Raw genomic sequence first — 25,948 nt, forward strand, 5'->3', positions numbered from 1 at the left:
GTGAATCAAAACAGAATAGGCTGCCCAGGGAGGTGGTGGAGTCACCACAACTGGATGTGTTCAAGAAACATTCAGATATTGTACAGAGGGAAGTGGTTTAGTGAAATATGGGTGACAAGAGGACACTTAGAATGGATGATCTTGGAGGTCTGTTCTGACTGTAGTGATTCTATGAAAGAATGTGTTGGAGCTCAAAAATAGGTAACACTCTAGATTGGTATCATATCACATTTTGTACACAAGTGAATACTCTCAAGTCTTAGATTCATTTATCAGACAAGTAATTCCTCTGCAAGTATTGTAGCCATGTGACATTCTTTTTGATTAAGGCCCTGTGGAAAGCACAGGTCCTACATATCAAAAAAACTTGTGAATTATTACAAAAAAAAATGTTGCATAATATCCTCTTCCCCACTCATCATACATTCATATGTACCAGCTGAAAACAGCTCCTGCAGCCTCCAAATAGCTGGCTGAATTACCAAAGCAGAGAAGTTATGACGTACGTGTGCTACCATTTGCAACAGTAGAATAGGGCACAAACAGAGACAAGGTCACAGGCTGTACTTGTGACATTTGGCCAATGCAAAATTGGCACACGTTGCACGAGGGCACGTAGTAGCTTTGTGTGCTGGATCTGTTTTGTTTACAGAATAACATCATTGCCAGCAGTAACAAGTGACAAACTGATGGAGTACAGACTACATACTTCTGTGGAATGAAGCAAACCCAAGGATAAAGATAAAATATTAAAAAAACTAAGATCAGCACACTTTGTACCTTGGCCTATTTGGAAATATTTCGTATGTAAAGAGAATTATGAAGTCTTGGTTGTCTTTGCTAGCAAATGCATGTACATAGCCAGCTCTGGGGCACAGTATTTTCTTTAAAACCTCAAACTCTGCTTTAAAACGTTCCTCAGAGTAACAATATCTCATTACACAATGTGACTCCTCACCTTAAGAAAAAAAGATAATGAATGACACTTTGAATTTAGATGGAAGAAGCTGAACTACTGCTTGATCTCATATTTTTGAGGAATTTCCATGCAGCACTAACTGTAGGTTTCAAAGGCTGTGTTTTGTTTGTATTTCAGTGACCAGTGAATGTAACATGAAGGTATACAAAAAGGAGGGCACTAGGTAAAGACTAAAATAAGACAGTGGGGGATGGTTGATTCTATGCCAGAATTTAACGTGCAACGATTTTAAATATAGAATATTATGTTGTTCTAAAATCCCCCTTTTATGCAGAGGGTGAGATCACTGTAAATACTAGTGATATGAATAGGCAAATGTAGAGGAAGTTATACAGAAAACAAGCAGAGCGCAGTTCAGAGAATTCCACAAAAGTAGGAAATGAGCAACAGTCACTGGCAGTCCTACAGGGGTGCTGGAGCACAAACAGCCCAGCTGCAGTACCACACTAAGGGAAGTTAAGAAGCTTCGATATCCTGTAGGAAATCTACTGGGTAAGATTCTCATGTAATATCAAACTGGATTTGGATGTTAATAAGATTAAGACCAGGATCATTTCAAGAGTTCAGAATGCTGCACTGGGAGATATGGCCTTGTTCTGTTTTATCATGTTTGAGTTGGAAGGAAAACTAGGCTGACAGAATAGTATATGCCAATCAAACCCAAACCTGAAAGAAACTATGAGCTGAAATAAATAATGTGCAAGATAACTGATTTACTGATATGCTTTCAGGCAGATCTATGTAAACTCACTCTCCATCCCTTGCAAGCTTTGCACAGCATTTGATCTCTCTGGAAAGAAAACGGAGAGGGATATAATCCAGGTCAGAAAATGTTGATGGGATTTGTTTTGCTTTCTTTGCTGTGTTTCTTGCATGTTTGGTTGTCTTTCTGTGTGTATGTAAATATATTCTTAACAACCTTGTCCTTAAGTACAAATCATGCCTGCTCTCATGAACATCATCTCTATATGAAAAGAAATGTAAGAGCAATATTTAATCAGTATTGATTAGCTGGTAACTGCGTGGCAAATTATTGCCTTGTACTTCAGTTATTGAACATTGTCCAGTTTACACTGAGCTCTGATTCTTGATCCAGGTGTATTTGTCCTTTCAGAAAAGAAATAACCACCTTATTTTCCTTTTCCTTTTGGTGAAGCTCACTGTTTTAAAGTTCTTTTCACAGTTGGGAAAGAAAAGAAAATATCAGCTCTATTTCTTCCCACCTTTAGAAATATCTGTTGAACTGCCTAAGTTTTTGCATGTTACAAAAATACATTTTGGAGTAATGGTTCAGCCACAACTTCAAAAAAGCTTTAAAATAAAATATGATAAAGATTAGATGTCTAAAATAAGAATGCTGTTAGAGTAGGTAGCTACATGGAGGACTGAATTACAAGTAGAATTTAAGATGGTCAGAAATCAGTATAGGAAGTTTAAAACTCACATAGTTTTCATGTTTAGGAGAATGAGTCCAAATACTTGCTGGCTTTGCATGACATTCAGAGCAGAAGAAAATGGGATCATTTCTAAGTAAGTAATGACACAATTCTTACATTCTGCTGTACAGAGATATAAAACCCACAGAATTCACTATGAGTTTTCTTTACAAGCCTAAAATCATGCAGATGCGTGCAGCTTCTTCACAACTGCAATGCAGCTAACTGCTTTGCAGTATATTAAGTGTAAGTTAGCACTTCTCTGTTGGAAATGGGGTGCATCCTAGTGGGAACTTTTAAGCATTACACACAGGCCTGACCTAATCCTTGGTTTAATCTCAGTTTTATGCCCCAAAAGAATCTATAAGCCCTATTTTGTGCCAGTTCTTTTTAAGAATTCAGACTATTGGCAGAGACTGAATCCATGCGTGCCCTTCTACACACGAAGCTGTGCGGTGGAGTGGAAAAGAGGAGCAGCAGTGCCTCCTGCAAGTCATCAGCTGCATCTAAGCTCATTGGAGGCCAGGCATAGCCAGAAGTTTTGGTCAGCATGTTGTATATCAGGGTGGCTAAAAAGCTTCTATTCAAAACAGCCGCCAAAGAACTGTTATCAGATTGGACACTACTTTTTTTTTTTTACTGACTGGAGAAAAATACATCCTCCATAGCAATACTGAGGTGTTTCTGTTGACTGTCATTTGTGTGAGGCTAAGTGACAGCTCAGCAGAAATCCAGAGAGCATTTCCAGAAGTGTCTCCTGGACAAGGACTTCTCTTCCACACAACAATGTCTCAATCTGTGGGATACTGATGGAGTGCAGCCAGGGAAATCCCAGGCACTGGGGGAGAATAAAAACAAACTACAGCTCCCACAAGGCTTGGCAATAGCGTTTTACATGTTAAAAAATGGAATCCCAGCTATAAAGCCTCAGATAACTGTGGAGAATACTCGTGTTTCTCAGCGTAATAGATGTTCTCCAGCAATTTGAATCATCTTGTCAATTAGAGCTGTGAAAACACCACAGTCAGCACAGCAGCTATGAGACTGGCACTAATAACACTGTTCACATTTCCCTTAGTAACATTCATGATTCCAAAAGGAAAGGCAAAAAAAAAAAAAAGTAAAAAGCTTTTCCTTCATAGCAGCTGCCCCATCAGGTCATGTTCTTTCTGCTTCAAAGATTAATGCTAAAGGCAAATAATCAGACATGGAAATAAGGTGGCCCTGCTGATGATGCTCGGTGAGACAGACAAGACTTTCACTTGTTCTATATACAAATTCTATTGCTGACAGGAGTGAAAAATTATCTGCATCAGTAACACTGACTGCGACTCAGAAGTGGCTCCCAAGGAAAGGAAACATTCAGATGAATAAAGATTCTCACCTCCCACAATAACAAGCTTCACAAGTTTCCACAGATGAGAGCCACTAACACGTGGGAGGGGGAAAAAAAGAACTTTTGATGAGAATTAAACATATCGCCAAGAGCTACTAACACTATAATTTGATAGCAATAAGATTTGTATTAATATACTTCTGATCACACAAACCTGACACAATAATCAGTATGCCTCAGTACACTTGGTCAGAGAATTCTACTGAATTAGAGAGGAAAGGGTAATCACCAGTTTTGAAAGCTACAAAACTTCTGGTGCCTGTAGTGCAGCAGAAGCCTATGAAGCCACATGTAGCATTCATACTTAAGCTGATTTTGCTTTTCATTATGGAGATATGTGAATATCTCTTCTGAGGTGCTAAGTATCTTCTACATGCTACAGTTCTAGAATCACTAAAATTATACCTCATGCGAAAAGGGAGCACTCGGAGAAGCTCTCTCTTCCCAATTCTGGCTGACTCATAGTGGAAAGCACTCACTGGAATACATCCCTGTGTTTTCTTCTACTAATGTAAGCGGGAGCATTTTTTCCAAGTTACTAGCATTGAGCTCCTAGAATTGCAAGGCTTAAAAATCAGTTGGTCTAAGTGATGCAACGTGCACAAGTCTGGCCATCAAACATTTGTTTTACCTTCCTATGTTTAGTCTCTCACCTCACCGCTTCCATACTTTTTCCCAGAGTCAGGCAGGAAACTCCGACAATCTTATGAAATTGCCATTTGAGTATAACAAACAGATATCTGGTTTCATCTTCAAGAACTGTTTCTAGATTAGTAATAGCACGTCCTACTGTACTGTAAACAACTGGAGAGAGATGGAGAGGATGTACCTTACAGCTGAGGTTATGTTAAGCATTCAGTATTTATGTTAGGTTTGGAGCTTATTTTCAGCTCTCAACTGATAAGTCAACTTAACTGCAACTTGATCATTTAAAAATTACAGTAAGAATCTGGGCCCTGAAAGTCTTGTGCTACTAAATACAAGTGTCAACGTTGCATAATCAATCACATAATTCCCCTATCAAACTGGTTACAATCTAGAAAGTCACTACTTACCACGTGCTTCACCTGAGCACAACTCTAAATCAGTGAATACTATTTCCAGAGGAATTAGATAGGAGCACCTCAAGATGGAACTATATGCTGTATTGAAGAGAATACGTGCTTAGTAAGCACAAGACATAAGATACACAGAAAAGCTCTTTCAAATACAAGATCCATACATCTCATTTAAATTAGGGAACAGACTTTCAATAACTAATTATGTATGATTTATATGTTTGAGCCATGGCTAATTCTGTAATCATCTTCTCTTTTTTTTATCCTAAAGGGTGTCTTTGGATGAAGTGCTACAGTGGTCCCAGTCTTTTGAAAAGCTGATAACAAGTAAACGTAAGTAAATGCACGTTTGTATCCCAGTTGGATTACTGAAAAAGCTTCTTACGGAGCACAGTCAGCGAGACAAGCAGTATGCTGTGTGCTTTATCTTACGTGCAGCTACTGAAAAACAGCTTAGGGGGTTGTGCTTACCACACACCACACAGAAGAAACCGAAAGCAAAAGTGACTTGGCAAACACTGCGTATAGCCAAGACATCGTAGCTAATGGCACTTCTGTACAGTGTCATGCCATGGAAGGCAACTAAGATCTTCATATAGCAAGAACTGTAGCCACAGCAGAAAATCTGAATATTCCCTTTCACTATCCCCTTGCCTCATTCATGGCTCAGAGCAGTCCCAAATTCCTCTGCATGGCTTGCAGTCTGACTGACACATCCCTGCTGAACTTTAATATTCACAAGACTGTCACCAGAGTTATGCCACAGCACAGACTTCTCAAAACTATTTCTGAGGGTAGCCCCTATTCTGAAACTAAGTGAAGTATTGAGAGCGAGAAGAACAGAATGAGAATTTGTAACTATGAAGAAAAAGGCAGAGTTTACAAGTAAAACATTTAACAGCAACCAACTTGGCCGGCTACACTTTGTAAGGAAAGCAGAGAAAGAGCATTTTTTTTATTAAAAAAAAGCAACAATTGGGTGCAAGTCCATAGTTTCTGTTATATCACAACACGTCATCTTTAGCTAAGTGAAACTCAAAATTCTGTACCAACAGGAAAACTTTGTTGAAGTTGAACACTTGTGGCTGCCAGCAATACTCAGACAGTGCCTAGCACAAATTTCAGTGCTCCTGAATGGCAAAATGCTGAAGTTGAAAGGAAGTTCTGCACACATAGCAAAATGCAATGTCAAAATATAGAGTTCTAGGGTGAATTAGTACATTTGATTTCCCACTTTGATATAATCTTTCAATAAGAATATTTAGAGATGTAGAACAGTTATACACACTACCTTATAAATATCTCTACTACCTTCAAAGGCCTCTCAAGGTTATATACATGGTATGATGTATATGAAGTTTGGCTTTCAAAACGTTTACAGATGGACCAATGATCTACAAGACCTACTTGAAGACAGAGCACAGTGATGAAAACATAGAATTCTGGCTTGCTTGTGAAGCTTATAAGAAGATCACATCACAGAGAAAAAGGATTTATGTGGCCAGGAAACTTTTTACAAATTACATTCAACCCCAGGCTCCAAAAGAGGTGACATACCCTAACATGAGCTTTTTATTTCCTCTATAGAATTGTCTCAAGTGTAATGTAGCTTATAAAATGCAACAGATATTTAGAACTTCTCATAAAGTGATTGGAGACTCCTGTTCATCCTCCTAAAACTCTTCTGTACCCATAATATCAACACTTTCCTTCACTGCTTTGTCTATAAGAAAATGCTTCATACATATCCACACACCATATATGCATGTAAATACACAGCTACATTAAGACCCAAATTCATGGATCTTTGTTCTTTTAAAGATCCATGGGCCATTGATCTCACTTCGATAGATCTTGAACAGTGCCATTCCCTCATGCAAATATTAATCTGGTCTTTGCAAGAGTAAACAGAAATCAAATGAAGAACTCCACTCAGCCCTGTCCCTTTAGAAAAGGAGTTGATAGATTCTGAAATAAGTTAAACACTTGCAGCACCATAAGGTTTAGGGAAAATACTGAAGATTTGTGCATAAAAAAAAAAAAGATTCAGGTGACCATGCAGAAAATTAACTCCTCCTCAAAAGCTTCTGCTCTCTGACTTAAACCTGTGTGGCTTATTACCCTCCTCGAAAAAAGTTAATACTGGCTTTTACTGCCTCTGTCCCAGCAGAATGACATAGCTGAAGGATCTGCATTCATTATTTTCTGGTTTATGTATGCACAATCATAAATAAATTACAGAATCTCAAAACACAGCCACTCTGTTGACATCAAAGGCCAAACCAAACCAAACCCAGCTCTGCTTGGTCTCCAGATGCTGGCTGAGCTCATTTGCTCCTTTAAATGACTAAACCACTCCCACTAATGTAGAAGTAGAGGAAGTTTGAAGACTGTTGGTTTTAACACACAGTTGAAAGTATAATTCATTTTTGTCTTTTTCTAGACTTTTTATTTACTTACTGGGGTGGATGAGTGTGTGTGTATATAATAGTAGCATGTCCTGCTATAGGAAACTCAGCAAGGCATTCATGTTTTTGAGAAAGAAGTGTAAGTATTGCCGATCACAAATCCATTAATCTAGGCTAAATCGAGATAGTTAACAACAAGTTGTTTAAAAATGAGTTGTGTTGTGTATTTTTTCCCCCCCTACAATATTACGTATTTGAATATTGCTACTGGCTGCCTAGGTATCTAGGTTTTCAGGACACTTTGGTTGCCTTTTCTCTATATTCACTATTAACACAAGAGCTAGATACCATTCTTTAAAAGGTAGATGCTAAGTGAGAATTTTGACACAGTTAATATTCAATTTTAATATTATATTTTATTCAAATTTAAATTAAAAGAAGGCAACTGACTTCTATGGAATAGCCACACCCTGGCCCATAAGCAACATCAGCACAAACTTCACATCTTTAGAGCTCTCCTCTCAGAGGAAAGAGACCAAATCAAGCCAACAAAACAACGCAATTCATCATAAGCTAACAGATTCACAAAAACTTCATATAACTTCATACATTTTCCATCCTTAAGATGCTGGGGAAAAAAAAAAAGCTTTTCCTGCAGCTTTTCTATATAGCCTACAGCCTCAGGACTGCTTCTTTTAAGTCATACATATATATTTTTCCATTAAGAGCATGCGATAGACTGGGACATTTAGACAGCTCCAAGTCTGTCAGGCTTTTGTTCCCCAGAAGAGCAAGTTCCCCATCCAGCTGCAAAGACTAGATTTTTCTGACATCATAATGAGAAAGGTACTGCTGCGATAGATAAATAATGAAGTGCTGATTTTAAAATACACAAAAGTAAAAACAGAAATAAAAGACGTTCAGTACAGGTCATTTAACTTCAACCTTCCTTTGCAAATATTTAATGATACTTCAGTAATGCTGATTTGTGTTTTCAGATTAACATTGACAGCCCAGTGAAGAAATCAATTGTGAGGAACCTACAGGAACCAACAGAGTCCTGTTTCGATGAAGCACAACGAGTAGTTTACATGCATATGGAAAGAGATTCCTACCCTCGATTTCTTGAGTCAAAGTTCTATCAGCAGCTCAAATACAGACTTCGAACTGATAACAATATTCCATCAGTATGTTAAAGAGAAAGGCTGAAAACTTCCTCCTCTAGACAGCTTTTCTAAGACTTAAAGTAAACAAAAAAAAAATCACAATACATTAATATTAATAATCCTCTGTTAGACTGCTCTGCTGATCTCAGAATTGAAGAACTACTTTCCCTCTTTTCCCATGTCTTTTCCCCCCCCCCTCTCTTCTCACCAAAACCCTGAAGTGATAAATAAAGTCTATAGATTTTCAGTCAAAAAAAAAGTGAAGTTTCAGTCTTTTATTGATGTACAACAACTCTGGCAACATTTCCAGGAGTTTTTCCTTTTGGAAGGTCTGAAAAAGCAGCTTTGCTGCTGGAAAATAAATGTTTATTTGGCTGCATATAACTTAGAAGAGGAAAAAAAATCTGCATTGCTCCATTCACCAAGTTTTTGTTATTGTTTTACTCCTATCTTCTTCCAAAGTAAAAGAAATAAACCAAAGATATTGTGAAGTACAGCTGCTCATTTAATCTTAAATTAGAAGGCAGAGTAATTATACAATTCTATGTTGAATTATGGTCTACAACATATGTCACAAAGATGGTGTACAGAACTATATACAATACAGCTTGTGCCAGTGAATTTATCTCCTGTGATAAAACCCATTAGCATGTGGTCCTTTCTACTGGATACAGACACACAGACACTTCCCTTCCTTTTCAGGTTCCTTAATAACTAGGTAGGAGGAGAGCTTGTCTTTGAATATCGTCCTGTAACATGAGCAAGCATCTCTCTCTGGTTTACAGAGAAAGCTTTTACTCTTTCCTTTCTTCTCTCCTCTTCAACCAGAATGGATAAGCCCTTTCCTTACAAGACAAGCACGAAAACATAGATTGCAGATATACAAGGAAAAAAATCCCTTTTGTAGCACCGATCAATTAGAAACTACATCTGCCTTCTGCTTCCTAATCCAGTGCAGTAAGATTGAACGTGTTCAGGTAGTCCCTCCCCAAAATAAGTACATCATCATTTAGGCCTACCACACCAACACCGCACCTCAACACAGCCCACATTTGGGAAGAGGGACAGCAGCTTACTGATGACCTCAGAACATTTATCAAGAGCTATTACATGTGGTATCTGGCTTGGTGCTAAGTGTGATAATTTGCAATTGTGTACACCTTCTGGTACAAACAGCTGAACAAAAGCGGGCATACACCAGATATAAGGATCCACAAACTCTTCTCACACATCATTTTTATGAACTTCTCAAGCTACAATTTGTGTACTTGCGTAGAGCAGAATAAAGCAATTCTAAGTATGATCTACTGTAGCACAGAAGGCAATAAAGTAACCACAATATTGTAAGCAAAGATTGTACTCATCCTACATAAAAACATTATCCTAGATAGGTGTGATCATTCAACTCATAAAATCATAATCAACAAGGGCACCTTGTTAACTTTTGACTCATGTTGGACTTGGGCTCAATAGACTCTGCAGATGCCATAGACTCACAGCAAAGAAATGCTGCAGGAACTTTTTAGAAGCAGTTCCTGCAGGGAGGCAGGTATGTGACAAAAGCCTAAGCAGCTGAAACAAGCACACACCAGACTGGTCAGGCAGCGTGCAGGTGCATCGTAGCACCAAAGAGATCATCCAGAAGCAAAAACACTGAGAAATCAGAAGATCCACAAAGACAGGAGATCACTTTACGCCGCAAAATGTCTTGTGTTTGTTTTGCTAATAAATCACGTGTTTAACAACACATGCTCCTGCCTGTGACCATTGATTTTGTATTAAATTGAAGAACTCCTTCTGGAAATGAAAGAGCTGGCAAAGTTTTTGTTCCCCCCCCCCCAACTTGAAGAGATCACTCTTTTCCCAAAACAGATTAATTGTTAACAGGCAAAGATCTCTTGCTCAGTTTTTGTTTTGTGTTACAGCTGCTCAGCAATAACAGTTTATTTCATCAAGTCACACGATTCACAACAACAGTAACTAAAGACAGCAGCAATAATTCACTGCTTTTAACAGCCTCGTTAATAGCACTTGGACAAGCTCAGATGTGCTTCCCCCTAGCAGACAACACTAAAATGTGTTTGCTCACATTAATCATTGTAATATGCTGTTTGTTAAGATTGAAAAAGCTTAGATTGAGAAGACCTAAAGATTGAAAAAAGAAACAAATGAGTTGGCAGAATTCACTCATTCTTACTTTGTAAAAGCACAAAATGAGGCTAAAAAAACCAACAAAACCAGTGGCAAATTTTCTTCAAAGTTAAGCAGGATAACATGTAGAAGAGTGAAAAGCTTTTTAACAGTTAACTATAATCAACCATGGAAACTGTTGACCTATTAGGGGATTTTTAGGAGCTTATGTTTGCAGAGAAAAACAAAGTGACTTCAGCATTTTCAAGTACTGTCAAGTATATAATGCCAAGCACCCTTGCAGTCATAGGTCCCTTCAGGAATTAGTTTGGTCTAATATTCACTAGACACAGGAGAAAGGGTGCAATCTAAGAAAAATAACATTTTCCTGCATACTCTAGTTAGGCAACAGGATTACATGGGTAAGGTATTACCTATGCAAAGGCTGCATCCTAATGCAGGCATGCCCAAAGCCTGCAATGAAGCTTCACAGTGGTTATTTCTCTCTCCATAGAATTGTACATTTAATAAGTTGTCCTGTAGCACTGGGTAACTGTACAGCTTTACAAGATAGTCCTCTGTGTGTATGTATATATAGATTATATACAAACATTATATATCTTATGATTTTTTTATATATGCTCTACAATGCAATTATATTACATTTAAGTGCTCTTTCATGTGTGTCCTATACAGTATTCCTCAGCCCACATTTCTGCAGAATTAGTTGATTACCAACAAGTATTTTTCCCCAGCCTTTTCCTCCTCTTAAACACCAAGATTAGTCATATGTCATTTCAAAAGCTTGGCTTGGGTTTCCTGCAGCCAGCTACCTGATGTAATGTTCTTATTTCTTTCAAATGCACCCTGCAGACACTGGAACGGCTGCAAGCCTACAGATTCTCCACTATGCCATGATGCAACTAAGAACAAAAGAATTTGCATCCAGTGCAGTGAAGGGCTTCTGTGGTGCCCACAAGAGCTCGATCAGAACAAGTCTTCAGAAGCTGCAAGAGCACACATCCTATTTCCTATCCAAATACCTTGGCATCACCTGGCACAGAGAATACTTATTTTTTACCCTCTGCAATGGAGAGCTGCCCAAATTTCCAGCAAATGGAAACTGAGCAAGTAGCAGTGAACACCAGTTATCGGGTTGTCCTGCAGACAACATTCAGAACACATGCTGAAAGCATAGGGGAGGTAAGTGGGTTAAAAAAAAAAAGCCTCTGCAGCATGAGGGCAAGAGATGAGACTGCAGGCCCTTCTCCACAGCCCTGTCCCTTTGGGGTTCATTTACCCCACAGATTCATGGCAGTGCTTCTCACTGAGTCGGAAGTGAGCCCAAACCTAAAAGCCAAAGTAATCTGTGGTACAAGGCTCTGCTGGTAGAAAGGCCTGAAGTACAATGTGAAAGCACAGCTGAAAGATTGCATATCGTGAACATCAGAAGCACCAACAATCAGAAGTGACAAATTCTCATTTTATTTGCCAAGTCCTGAAGGAAAATTGCATACATCTAGTGACAGATTTAAACAGTTGCCTCTAGCTCCTATCAGTAGCAGACTGGTAAGTCAAATTTCCCAGAACATCCATCACTGGGGCTATTGCTACACATAGCACCAGCCAAGGCAAATAGGTTTTTCTCCCACACTCCTTGTCTGCAAACGGCAATTCCAGTAATCACCTCAGTAACAACAGGTGAGCAAATAAGAACAAGGTATTTAATTTTTCCTCAGAAGAAAAAGTTACGTGCTCTATTTTATGAAGGTATTTCCTTCCTACTACATCATGGTCTGCTTTGCCTTTGCTAAGCAGGTGAATGCAGTCAGCGCAGAACTGTAATTTGACTTGCATCAATAGAAAAGGGAAGAAGATAACTTCCTATTCAAAGTACCAAAAGCAGCTTTTCATACACTTGCAGTTATTAAGCTTACCATTCACATGCTCTGGTAATAATTATATGCTCTTCTCAACACTAGAAACATCACTGTTTCCTGTTAATTACTGTCTGCCAACAGACTAATAAATGCTTAGCTGAGATAATTGTGTCTAGTAAATTTGCTAAGGTATAACATTATAAACACCTCAGGGAGCTTTCTTTTTTTCAGCCTCAAAAGTGACATAAAAAAAAGGAAATCCAGCAAACAGATTACCTACTCTTCCAGCTGTAACAAAAGGGTCAACCAGAGAGCTCAATGGTGAGCTAATGATTGCTGGAAGACTTTACCCAAACATGCTAATCATTTTGCCTCTAGCAAGTTGGATTTACTGATGACTGTACAGCACAACAATGAAGCTAATGGTCTAAATAATCTGGGCAATTATTATTATTATTTATTATAAGTTCTGAATAATTTTTTTTTTCATTTCTGTGTCTGCACTGACTCCGCCAGCTATTTGAGCTATTAAAAAAATATAGCTTTTCTACCCAGCATCTAAAAGGTTTACAAGTGAAGTCAACCAACCAGAATACATCTACTGCCTTTTGTATAAAGGTGCTAATCTACCCCACCTGTACTTCACATCAGCAAAAGAAAGATCACTGCCAAGGACTGTCTGGCTATACTAGCACAAGTTTATAGCAGTTGTTGAGAGGCTGGTTTGATAAAAGTACATCTCGTGACTCTGAGGCAGCGAGGCTTTAGCCATGATGTAAATTGGAAGGACTTCTGGACACAGAGAACTTGATTGTCATATGTTTATACTATGGTAATGCATGCAGTCTTCTTGGAAAAAAAAAAACTAACACAGGGCATTAGTGCTTTCTGCATTTGAGAACTCATGGAAGAGTAACAGAGCTGAAAAACCAGTGGTAAGAAAGTCCACTAGATATACAGACATACTATGTAGGTCACTTCAAGAGTAACACCTCTTATTTATTTCCATGGAAACTACAACAGATACAAAAAGCAAAATAGCACTATTTGATAGAGCAAGTTTTCAGCTAAAAAAAAAAAAAAAAAAACACGAAAAAACACTTTTTCCAACCCAGTTGAACAGAACAACCATTAGCTATGTACTGCTGCAGTGATGAACAAGAGCATGCTGCTCTTGTAAAGACACGCACCAGGAGAGGTGACCCACTGTACCACCACTGAAACACACCATCCTCTGCCTCACTGTGCTCACATCCACTGTTTGGTCTCTACAAACATTTCTGAACAACTCCTATAGGTTTCTTGGCAAAACAGCCCTAAAGAAAACAGTGCCGCCTCTTCCTCTCCACTTTGCTCTTCACCTAGGGCCTCCACATTGATCATCACACTGCCAGCCATAACAAGGGATCGAGCTGTGCCTCTCATGCGTGCAGCATGACCAGGTCTGTATCCATGGCACAGACCTTGCGAGGCAGTGGGATTTTCATACCTGGGAGAAGGGAAAGTCTCAGACCATGCACCTCCTCTCCCCACTGCAACCCACAAGCTGAATGTTGCCCACACACCCCAAAAGGCAATCTAAGCATAGTCTTGTACTTCCTGTAATCTATCAGTCACAGCAGTGTTTTAGATGCCACTACTGTGCTGTTACATGCAATTGTTGAGTTCTCACAGAAACAATATAGATTAAACTCAGCTATTTAGTAAGATGTTCTTCTATGCCACGCTACCATCAAGGCAAGAAATTATAGCTTCTATTTCAGTAAGACTGTATGATTCTATATATTAGGAAAGCGTTTAATACACACAGTTAAAAAAAACTAATCAGGCTTAATCATTTACATACACAGAAGCATTTAAAGAAGCAATCTGCACCAAATATAAATCAGAAACTTTCCAGACTTCTCTCATAACATTCCATTTGAAAAAAAAAATTCATTTAAAAACCACAATTAAAATACAACTATGAGGCTTCAGAAGGCAGAATGATTTTAATTAGTGTACTATTCCTGCAAGACCAGAAATAACAAGAGCTAAAAAAGAATGAAGAGAAACAAAACTATAAAAAGCCTTGTTTCCCGTTATGTCTAACATCAAGCTTTCTAAAACCCTTGCAAACAATTTAAACTCTACCAGATGTGGAGAGTGGAAGTTGTCTTCTCATTCCTAACTTGCACTTCCATCCACTGAAACAGTGAGACTGGTCATATTTGGTCCACATGTGTAATCATATCAGTGAAGTAATATAAATATTTGTATGGGCAGTATTGTAAAGGAGACAATTTGGATCCCATGAGAAACATCAGAATAGAAGCACAACGTTCTTTTGGTTGCCAGTGAAGTAAAACTGCTCTTGGTCAGTTTTCCATAGCTGTTATTTGTCTTTTTTTTTTTTAATTTTAAATCTGCACTGGTTTTTTTTTGCCAAATAGATTTATTGATGTACATAAATAGATTTGGTTGATGTACAAAGCACACCTGCTTTTAGAGTTAAACCAGCCTTGACTTAAAATCTTAGAATTGTTTGTGTTTGAAGAGACTCTTAAAGACCATCTGGTTCAAACCCCCCACAGTCAATCAGGTGCTCACAGCCCCATCCAGCCTAATCTTGGGTGTCTTCAGGGATGGGGCACTCACCACCTCTTTAGGCAGCTTGTGCCAGCACTCCACCACTTTATTGGAAAAAAATTCCTTATATCCAATCTCAATCTTCTCTACTTTAGTTTGAAACCATTTCCCCTTGTCCTATCTCAGAGACCCTGCCAAAGAGTCTGTCCCCTTTCTTCTTACAGCCCATCTCAGATCACCCCAGAGCCTTCTCCTCTTTACGCTGAACACCTCCAGCTCTCAGGCTGTCTTTGTAGGGAGGGTCATTTTTGTGGTCTCCACCTTACAGGAGGAAGATGCTGTGCTCAGAGACACTGAGGAAACTAGCACTGTTGCTGTCTCTTGTCTGAAGAGTTCTATCAAGAAGCAGTTACATCATTAGTTTTGTCATTTCAGCTCATCTACTTACAATTAACGTAATTTTGAGTGTGAAGTAAAAGATCTGAAAAGCAATTTACATCAACACATGATTAAAGTCTGTGGACAGCGAGTGATAAAGTTCACTGAAGCTAAAAGCACAAAGTGTACCCTACTTAACTCCAGCACGACAACTGAAATGGCAGATGCAACCACACAGAAATAATCCCAGAATAGATTCTCAGATAAGTGAAGAAACAAGAAGCACAGAATCACAAGGGGGAACGTACCCATACTTGTAGCATGAGTTAAAATAAGAGGAAGAGAAACAAACGCAAAGCAGTGCTTTAGAGGCAAAGCGACAAAGGGAGCAGCAGCTTTCAGGTAAAGTAGAACAACTTAAGGTACATTACATTTTATTCCTGTATGAGTGCTGTGCTGACCTTGACCCATAAAAGGGGCTGAACAGGAAAGGGAAGGATCTGGGCAAGCAGGGAATAGCAAAAGAACTTATCTGTGTTGTTGAGATGAGATTTTAAAAGGTATCTTTACAAACAAACAGTATTTAAAGAAAAACACAGACTTGCAAATTGTACATTTCTACACATTTCCTTTCTGCCTTCTTCAATTCTGCATTTATTTCAACTCACAGAACGACGTCAGCCAGTCACTTCATGTTCAGTTGGAAACACTGCTTTCAGTTGGCAGTACTGCTAATCCAAAACCCCCCACAGAGAGGAGAAAACCAAAAACACAATGCACCCCACCATTTCTGTCATGTAACCATGTATGTTATGCTTTCCTCTGCTTTCTAATTCATGCTTTTAAAAGGAACTCTACTGCCAAGCATCATTTTGAAAGCCACAAGGGACATTTGAAAGGCATTCTTCAACAGATTAAAGCAGTAGCACATCTGTCACAATAATTTAATTACACCCCAAAATATAAACTAGGCTCCAAAAATAGGCTCATCAACAGCACTAAAAGCACTTCTAGTCCTTCTGGCATATATGAAGATTTTCGTACTTGTTTCTCAGTTTTCCTTTTTGTCTCTCATCCTTTGAGATGAGAGACATTTTAAAAATATGTAAGTCTGACTTCCTTGTTTAACTTAACCTTAAGCTTGTTTTTCAACTCCTGAATTTGGTTCTTAGGTATGTAAGCCACAGGTTTGGTGAAAGAAATTTTACTTCAACTGTAATGTTATCTCTACAAGCATACCACATCTGCACAAGCTGCTGTTGCAATTACATTTCCCCATTCAGTACAAACTGTACTGGTCAGCCACTAATCTAATATACCAAAGCCATAAAGCAATTCTATCTATTGACAGATGATGTCAAAACCCTCCTAGAGTTGCAGATAATAATGTCGAGAATGGAAATGTACAATAACTACTATTGGAGGATGGGGGGGCAAGTAGAACACCCACACGCTTCCTTTACCTTTCAAGTTCTAGAGGTTTTGAGCAGGGAGCTGTTTGTTTTCTGCTTTGCTTTTTCTTTTATTCCTTTAGCTCCCATCTGGCCTCACTAAAGTCCTGATTAGTCCAGTTACATCAGGTATACTTGCTGCTGGTTAATGCAGATTCCCCTCTAGGTTCTCTGCGTAAGATAAGCCAGCACTCACTCACCCACTGGACGTTGTGACTGTAGAGCTGGTCAGCCTCTTGAGCAGCACAGTAAAGCCAGTCAGTTACTGCAGCAAACAGCAGTCAAACATCTTGGAACAGAACACCAGATATTAGTTGTGTATCATCAGATGGCTGGTACTATGTGTCTGATCTTATTTTTCCCCTACAGAACATCCTTTGTTGATACCTCATAGCATCCCCAAGAAAGAGCTGAACAACTGGCACAAAGGACACCAAGCCAAAACTCTGCTTACCCTTCTGTAAGAGAACTGGATAATCACTCCTTCTGCCCAAACTGTGGTACAATTACCAGCTACAAGATCAGCCTACAACCAGCAGGTGAGGAAGCGGCATTCCAGCTCCCAGTCCTGACATCTGCACAGATGTTTTCATAAAACATACATTTGACCAAACGGTCACTCTGCTTTCACCACACTAATCCAGTGTTCAAAATACTGAGCCATCACCCCCAGAAAGGCCCTGAACAGTCCAATGGGAATGTTGTTCAGGAGATTGCAGTCATTCCAGAAGGAGCAACACGGAGCTTCGGTTGCTGTAGCTCACCTTAACCACGCTCCATGCAGAAGTGTTTTTCATTTTCTTATATACAGTCTCTCTCTATGGAAAGTAGAATATCTGAGGCAAAAGGCCGTGTTAATATTATAGGTGTATTTTATGTCTGTGCTTTTAATTGAGGTGTCAGGATTGTGTGGGATTCAGTTAACGAACCAAGCTTGAAAAAATGTGTCTGAAGATACCCTTTGAATGCCTGTCTACATCCAATTCTTAGAACTTCTTATCTCCCATTAAAATGCCTAAAGTTCATTAAACTGTGACAACTTTCTCATAGGAATTCTTCTCACCAGCGATAAGGGGCTCCTAAAAACACTACATTGCTTTTCTTCTTCCCCTTGGTCCAGATTAGACTGTAAGGCTGTCAGAACTGCACTTGGCCTTGGCTGTCACAGTCCACACAAAGCAGCCTGACAAGTTGTTAACGGCAAAATTCATATTTACCTCTCCTGTGAAGACTTGCAGTTTGTTCAACAGGAGGAAGGTGACGTGGCTAATAGCTAACATAACCAGAACTGCAATAGGTATGTGCACATTACAGAACACACAGTAGCCAATTGAGCAGCTCGTGTTGTTCCAGCACATTAATAAATATTCATTAAGGTGCGTCACTTGTGTTCTTTTTTAATGATTCTTTAAAAACGTTGCTAGCATGAGAGGTGTAACTTATTCCTGCCTTACTGTTACTGTACACAGCATGGCTCTGTTTCAGGCTTTTTCCCAGAGATATCTGAATTGTGGAGACCAGCCAGCTGTTAGTCATAAATGAATGAATTAGCACTGAGATAAGCATAAAACAAGAGGAAAAAATATGAACTAAAATAAGCCCAACAGGAGTCTGAAAAGCGTTGCCTAAATAGCAAAGTAATGGAGTTTTATATAAATAAGAACTGCAATTCTATCCCTCCATGAAGTGTTGATAACGAGATGTATACAGCAAGCAACAACAAAAAAACAACATCCCAAAATGGCGAGCACAAAAAGTCAATTCAGGATCCCTTATTTCAGGAAGGAAGCAGTGTGGAAGGGAGTTTTTCATAATTTGCATTCAAGTTCCCCAGATGTTTAGGGCCTTCTTTATGAGCTTTCTCATTTGGATCACTGGCCATCTGAATAGCGTGTTTTGTTTTGTTTGTTCTCCCTCCTTCTAGTTATTACTGTGCCAATTTCCACTAACAGGAAGATAAACTGTGTTCCTAATGCAGGTATTCCAGCCCTTCTCATGTAGTTGGTGTTACTGCAAGCAGCAGTGCACAGAGGAAAGGTGAATTGCCAATGCTTTCAAGCACCTCAACTGCTGTCTGGGAGCTCTAAGTGATCTGATGAGCAATGATTAAAAAACAGCTTGCTCTCTCATCACATGACAAAGCATGGTTATTGCTTCAAACAAAGCCTCCTCCTCTATCCCAATCATAGCTGTCACTACAGAGAATAAGTAAAAACATGCATTTAAGTCATGTGCAGGTTAGCCTTCAGGTTTAGCTATTAGCTATAAACTGCTTACCCAAGTTCCATAGCTTTAACAAGTTTTGGGGTATTTTTTCCCCCAAGGACTGTACATGCAAGTGTAAAATACTGAAGTATTTTTGAATACTAACTACTCACTAAGCCCTTCATTCAATATCAATAAACAAAAAAACCCACAACAAGAATTCCTGAGGAATACCACCGCTCTTACTCCAGTTAGAAGAGACAACATGAACAACAGTGCACAATATCCTCAGCATAGCAAGACATACTCTACAAGGAAGCATTCAGCCCTGAGCTTTCCTGAGGATCCAGGAAGCACAAGTTTTTGCAATCCCTTTGCTCTTGAAGGGATTTTTCAGAGGCAGTCCTTTTCTTCTCAGAGGCTATATATCTTTTGTGTATTGTACAGAACCAGCCATTTACAAAGCAAGACTGCACTACCACAGTTTCTTGATTTGAAGACAGGTATCCAAGTCTCTCTAAAGGGTACAAAATAGGGTTTCACTTTGGCAGCACTCATTCCCTTCAAACTACTCCCATCCAAGAAATCATCAGTTTGGAATTTTTGCATAATCAATTGCTCTTTCACTGCTTACAGGAAAGGGAAGCACAATACAGATGTGTCAGTATCAGCCTTGTAAAATCCAGAGCACTTCCAATGAATCTCTCCACTCACTGCACGGATTTGCATCAATAGGTAGGTTGGACAAGGCTATTTCCAGTGCATAGGATAACACATGCTTTTTCTTCTGGCATACTACTCACACACAACCACATAAACCACTTTTTCATCCCTTTGTACCCTCTCCTCCTCTCTCTGTGTGCACAAACACCCCAGAGTTTTGAGGTAACTGTGTCACTGGAGATGCTGTTCCTCATGGAGATGCCTGAAAAGAGAAATTTTGCATATAGAGCTGTCAAGGGGTGCTTGACAGCACTTCCAGAGAGATGTTTCAACACCACACAGGTTTGGAAAGTGGTATTTGACCAGAAGTTTGCCAGGAACAAAACACAGAAAGAAGCATAATGACTCTGGTGTCAGCTGGAATGAATTTCTAATGAGTAAGAGAAGCTGATCTGCCAAGTAAGAATAGGTCAGTACTAGTGGGCAGCTTCTCAGCATAGACTGTTCTATAGACTGTTCCAAGAATATTACCAAATAACTTTAGAGTACTGGGTGACTCACTGTGCTGGTGACAGAATAATTAGTTGAAAGGAACCAAAGCAAGAAAACCAGATTTCCCTGCTCTGATACTGTTGAAACACTTAACAATCTAACTGAACTTTCATATGGCAATATTCCCTTAAACTAAGTTGAAATTCCATAGCGCCAGCTCAGTGGTCTAAGAAAGAGAATGTGATTACTGCAATTCTGATGTTTCAATTAACTGTTATAGCCTACTGGTTCCAAAACTGTGGTCTATCAGTAATAGATCAGAAAATAATCCAAGACCCAGCTCATCCAATAGTGTTAGCAACAGAAATAACTTAGTGCTTATGAAGCAGGTTTGTGTTTAGTTTGCAATCAAAAATATAATTTAAAAACACAGTATTTTCAAAATCATATATTGCTCAAGGCACTGGCTAAAGCTCTCACTGCTTAATTTTAGCTGCATCTTTTCCAGGGCTCACTTACAGGTTATTGGGAGTCCCACATTGCATCCTCACCTTCTGATGGAAACAAGCAGTGTGCTCACTGCACCAGTGTCAGCACAGGCTTTCTGGCTTGTCTCACAGGGCACAAATCCTAATAGCCAAAACAATCATTATGAAAGCGTTAACAAAGACTTCAGTGTTTAATTGAGGGTGAGAGCAAGCTAGGAATGACAGCCATCAGTTTTGTGTTTCTCAGAGCCATAGCGCAGGCTACCAGCTCTACAGTGGCTCATTCAAAGCCAGATCTCCTATACAAACACACATTGCTTGGAGCCAGGGCAGCTGCAGCGTTCAGATGAGCAGAAGCTTATTTTGGAAAAGAGTGAAAATTTGCAACTAAAAGCCATATTGATTTTGCCTTGAGTTTGTGGAGAAGTTAAGGAAAAAGGACTGGAAAGAGACAGGAAACCACTCTTCTTATGCTGGTTTTAGAAGCTTATTGGCAAGTAGGTAAGCAAGGGCAAAAAAGCTGAAGTTCACCAACTACATCTCTAACTGTAGTAAACCTCAAGGTCATATTTGCCACAAATAAAATATTACATTATTTATCATGCAGATCTGCTGAATGTCATTAATTCCCTTCTCACACCATCAGGACTTTCCATGAAAATAAAAGGAAAGGTGATAGTAGACTAAGCGGGAAAAAAAAAAGCACCATTAGTACATAGATTGATCATACTTGTTTGGAAAGGGATCCAGCAACACAGATAAAATTAGAGGCGTAATTGAAGAGAACGTCATCCTCATGTTTAAGTGCACAAGAAACAGACAGGCATGAATAAGAATCATCTGCCAAACTCTTAGATGAGACACAAAGATTGCCCCAGTCATTTCCTTGTCGCACACAGCACAGCACTGCGCTGTTCTCTATCAGATATGAGCCAAAACCCTGCTCAGGAGCAACTGACTGTAATTAATTGATATCAAGAACAAGCTTAATGTTTCCAGGGAATTCTGCATGGGCTACAGAACTTGGAAGAGAAAAGCCAATAACACTAGTGACATGGGCAACACCTACTTGCCTCTCTAACTGGAACCAGCAATTAGAAGGGCTACTTACTGTGCAAACAAAGAATTAAAGCAAACAGTGCTGCTTCTGGCAGCTAGGAGAAAAGAGTGGTTGGTTTTTTGTTTTTTTTTTTTTTTTTTTTTTTTCCATTTTTGTTTGTTTAAATATATTGCTCTGTTTATTCGTTTTTCTGTCTTTCAACAGAACCATAGATGTCCTCAGTCAATGGAGCATACTTCCTCCAGTATTCTTGGAAAGAGCTCCACACATTGAAAGAACCTCGTTGTATCACAAACACATGCTCAGTGGTGCCTTCAGAAAACCACTCGTGCAATCACCCTCAGGTTTTCTGTTCAGAATTGTTTCCCTACCCTGAAGTTGCAGCCACGGGAGAAAGAGTGCAACCAGCAAGTAGTTCCACATCAACTTCAGACCATTTGCAGATCTGGTTGCATTTAAACCATACAAAAGAGCCACGTGCACACATCATGCACACAACTTCCCACAGCTTCACAACTCCAGCAACATACCAACGTAGTTTTGCTGTCTTTCTATGCCAGAAATAGGAAAGATTTCAGAACGGACTGTTCACATTTGCTTGCAGATTTATAACTGGAACATTAATTCTCTGTGACACTTACTGTTGCTCTGTTTTTCTTTCTCAGATATTATCTTCTATGACATAATAGCAATATATCAAAATGTGTCATTATGTAAAACTTCAGCTTGCAGAGCAAAAGCAAAATTACTTCCAGAAAGGTGAGGAAGGAGAGCAATTCATTAAACCCAGGTGGGTTTCTGTGATGTGCAAGAAATACAGAGTATATTTTCTGTATATACTTCCAACATCGAGATCATTTCTACACCAATTTTCTATGATCGTTTTCAAAAGATGGAGTAGGGAAATATACCCTCTGACATTTTCCTCAATAAGAAATACACAATAATTAGCATTTTTAGTGGTGACTTTCCATTTCTGCAAACTTCTGGTATTATATCCTATTGACCTTTTTGACCTGTTAATTCGTGAGAGGCTCTAAGAACACATTCACATCCTAATTTTAAGTAGGAAAGAACTTATGTCCTCTCTCTTTCTCCCTGTTTACGGCCCCAAAAATACATTATACAAAAAAAAAAAAAAAAAAAGAAGGGAAAAAAATATATATATCCACTGGTATTGTATGGAAGATCAAGCATCACTTGTATGATGTGTAAATACGTAAATGTAAATTCACATTTCATGTAAATATGACTTTTTTGAGTGAAGAAAAGAACTCACAGCAATGCCCAAATGTGAAGATAATCAAATCAAACCTGCAAATATAAGGAACAGTGATTTTGATGGCATTTTTCTTATTTTGAGTTCTAAAAGCATTCTTCATCAAGATAGAGGTATGCATAACTGTTATAAAAGTAACTGCAGAAACAGCAGATCAGACAACAAAATAAACCTTCCATTTCCTTATGTTGCATTTTACATTATCAGTAACAAAATAAAAGCCATCCTTAATTCATTCCAAAAAGGATATGTTGTATTTCCCATGTTGGACATCATCTCACACACAACATTATGTGATCAAAATGCTACAGCTCTTAAATGAGGCACTCCCAGCTCCATGTTGGATTTCAAAAGTGAATTAAATGCAGACTAGCAAAGCACAAGAATTGCCCCCAATTGTATATTATTGCTATTATTTCTGACGTGGTCCAAGGAAACATCTTCAATGACACGAGGTATTTCATGAAGCAGCAGCCAGTGCAGCTCATTAAGTGCCAGAAGAGCGAAGGAGAAGCCTGTTGGAGCAGACACAGACTAACATCCAGTAGCACTACTCTTTGATTACTATCCCTGGGCACAGAGCACAGCAGGTGGCAAATGCAGACCTCTGTTACAATCTTTTCTCAGACAACACAAACATGGGCTTAAAACAATGAGAATAGAAGAGTGTAATGCTGGGAAATGATGCTGTTCAGACCCTAAGCACCAGCTCCACCAGCCCTGCTGTGCTACTAGCTTTAATAAATTACTGAGCAGGGAGTACATTCTGTCCTCCTGGTAGCGGTCCAAACTTATACTCTTGCTCCCCAAGTGTATTTCTCACCAGTTATGGGAATTATTATAATCAAATCCTTATCAAAGATAATAGAAATTACAAAGAGGAAGCAGAACTGATAAGAGGCAACTTCTGCGTATTCTGGCCTGATATACCTTATTCTTTAAAAGAACTTAGGGATTGCCCTTAGGGTGCTCTGCAAGAAGCAAGCTTGCTTCACTCATGATCAAATCAGACACAAGCTTGTGCCTATTCTTCAAGATGCTCACAAGTTGTACAAAAAAAACCTGGAATATGGCTGCTGGCCATGTAGGGAAGACTAACACACTGAACCCCAGACAAACAGAGTAATGTTCCTTCCCTACAGCCTGGCACACGTGCAGAGCAAGGTCACTTCCACCTCAGTCCATTCCTGAGAAACACTGCTTCTAAGTACTGCGATACTTGGAACAGCATTATAGCATCCACTCAGACTTTACTGCTCTAAATTTTGTCTTCTGAGCAGAGCTCACAACCTTCATTTTAAAATACAGCTACCATTACTGGTAAAGGAAGTGACATTTATCCAGGATGCAGAAAACCCACAGTCTGCACTTTCCTCTCCCTGATGTGATGCAAGAACTAACCAGAGGAAACTTCTGATAAAATCCAAGCAATTATAGTTCATTAAGCTTGATTATTTAAATCTATGGTCCTCCACACTGAATCCAACTGTATTTACCTGTAGGATGACGTCCAGTCTTCTGTACTGGAGAAGCTTGCTACAGGAACTGCTTTAGCCTCAATTGCACAGGTGCACATCTCCTGTTAGGGGATTAAATGGGTAATTCAGCATAGCTCTCACTGCCTAAATCACTCAGCTACATACCTTACATAAATACACTCTACAAAATAAACCACAGTAAAATATAAAAAACACCACCCTTCTTCTGAATACATCACCTTCTATAACACAAAGCCTCCAGAAACTTCAGCCTCCATATATGACTGCAGTTACTTGCTCAAATACCAGTTCCTACATCACCTGTTTACCATTTAGGGCAACTTCAAACCAATAGGAATTTGAGACAGTAATCAGCAGCAGCTGCCATACGAGTTGTTAGGCTGTTTCTACAGCAAGGCAGGAATTAGCAGCAATTTCAAGTTAGGCCATCCTGACTCAAATACCTCAGATGGCTAATTTTAGATGCGATCATCTTCCTCTAAAAATACGGCATATTTTTCCTGTTATTTCTTCTCTATAATGTTCTCTGATACATCCTTTGCTCTACTTTGAAGCATTACATTTCATTACAAGTAGATATTCTCGGCATGCAAAGAAAACATTGTGTTAAATATGAATTTGCAAGACTTCTTGACATTTGCACCATAATTAGAGAACTAGAGAAACCTGGAACAGCCATTCTATTGCAGATTACTAACAGAAAGACCATTTTTGCTGGTACTCTGAATCCCTGGGAGAGCTATCTGCCATTTTTTTTAGAACAACTGAACCACAGTCATCTCTGTATCCCTTGCACTGAAGTGTAATCAACATTGAGAAACGTAGAAAAGCATTTGGATCTGCTAATTAATTTAGTGTGGATTTACAGAAAAGATGGACTATTGCAGAACTGAGCCTCAGTTCTTTCTGGGTTCGGAGGAAATGCAGAGGGAGAGATTAAAATACAGTGATATGAGCCTGTCCTTGTTTGCTTTTCTTTTAATAGAGGTGTATCACTGGACAGCAATTAGTTACCCTTTGGAGAAGCTGCCAGTGTCTTTTACACTGCACTTCAGGAAGCCTGTGCCAAATTTCTCCAAAAAGCAGGTGCCAAAAATGAGATCTTTGTGCTTATGTACGGAGTGATGTGACCTGCATGTGATTATCTCCATGATCTTTAGTTCAGAAGTCTGAATCACGCGGTTTTAATTAGCTGTTCGGTCACTTTGCCCTCCCTAAAATTGCAGCTGTTTATTTGCACGCTTTTACACAAAGCTCAGGACTGGGAGGAAAAGCAAAAACTATAAACCTCCTCAGACTAAGAATAGATTCCTAACATCATGAGGTATCATAAAAAACAATTTCACCAGGAGAAGACCATTGCTGAAAGACTGGAGTTTAGCATTTGAATAACTACTGTGCACAAAGCTAGG

At 39.1% G+C, this 25,948-nt stretch overlaps 1 protein-coding gene and 1 long non-coding RNA gene across 2 annotated transcripts in view; one reads left to right on the top strand and one right to left on the bottom strand.

Moving 5' to 3' along the window:
• Nucleotides 1-24,829, bottom strand: part of LOC116230384 (uncharacterized) — a 32,320-nt gene extending 7,491 nt beyond the window's left edge. The window contains exons 1-3 of the long non-coding RNA XR_004167215.2: nt 24,755-24,829; nt 24,534-24,616; nt 20,730-20,840 (exon numbers count right to left, since the gene is read on the bottom strand). This is a non-coding gene — a long non-coding RNA (uncharacterized LOC116230384). The remainder of the gene's footprint in view (nt 1-20,729; nt 20,841-24,533; nt 24,617-24,754) is intronic.
• Nucleotides 1,347-8,683, top strand: RGS13 (regulator of G protein signaling 13). Its single transcript, XM_031595502.2, has 6 exons — nt 1,347-1,471; nt 1,711-1,801; nt 2,441-2,509; nt 5,141-5,202; nt 6,251-6,417; nt 8,276-8,683. The coding sequence occupies exons 3-6, from the start codon at nt 2,445-2,447 to the stop codon at nt 8,471-8,473; spliced, it is 492 nt and encodes a 163-aa protein (XP_031451362.1). The 5' UTR covers nt 1,347-1,471; nt 1,711-1,801; nt 2,441-2,444; the 3' UTR covers nt 8,474-8,683.
• Nucleotides 24,830-25,948: the final 1,119 nt, after the last annotated feature.

Source organism: Phasianus colchicus, chromosome 9, assembly GCF_987193195.1.
Source record: "Phasianus colchicus chromosome 9, bPhaCol1.hap1.1, whole genome shotgun sequence".
Taxonomy (NCBI): Eukaryota; Metazoa; Chordata; class Aves; order Galliformes; family Phasianidae; genus Phasianus; species Phasianus colchicus.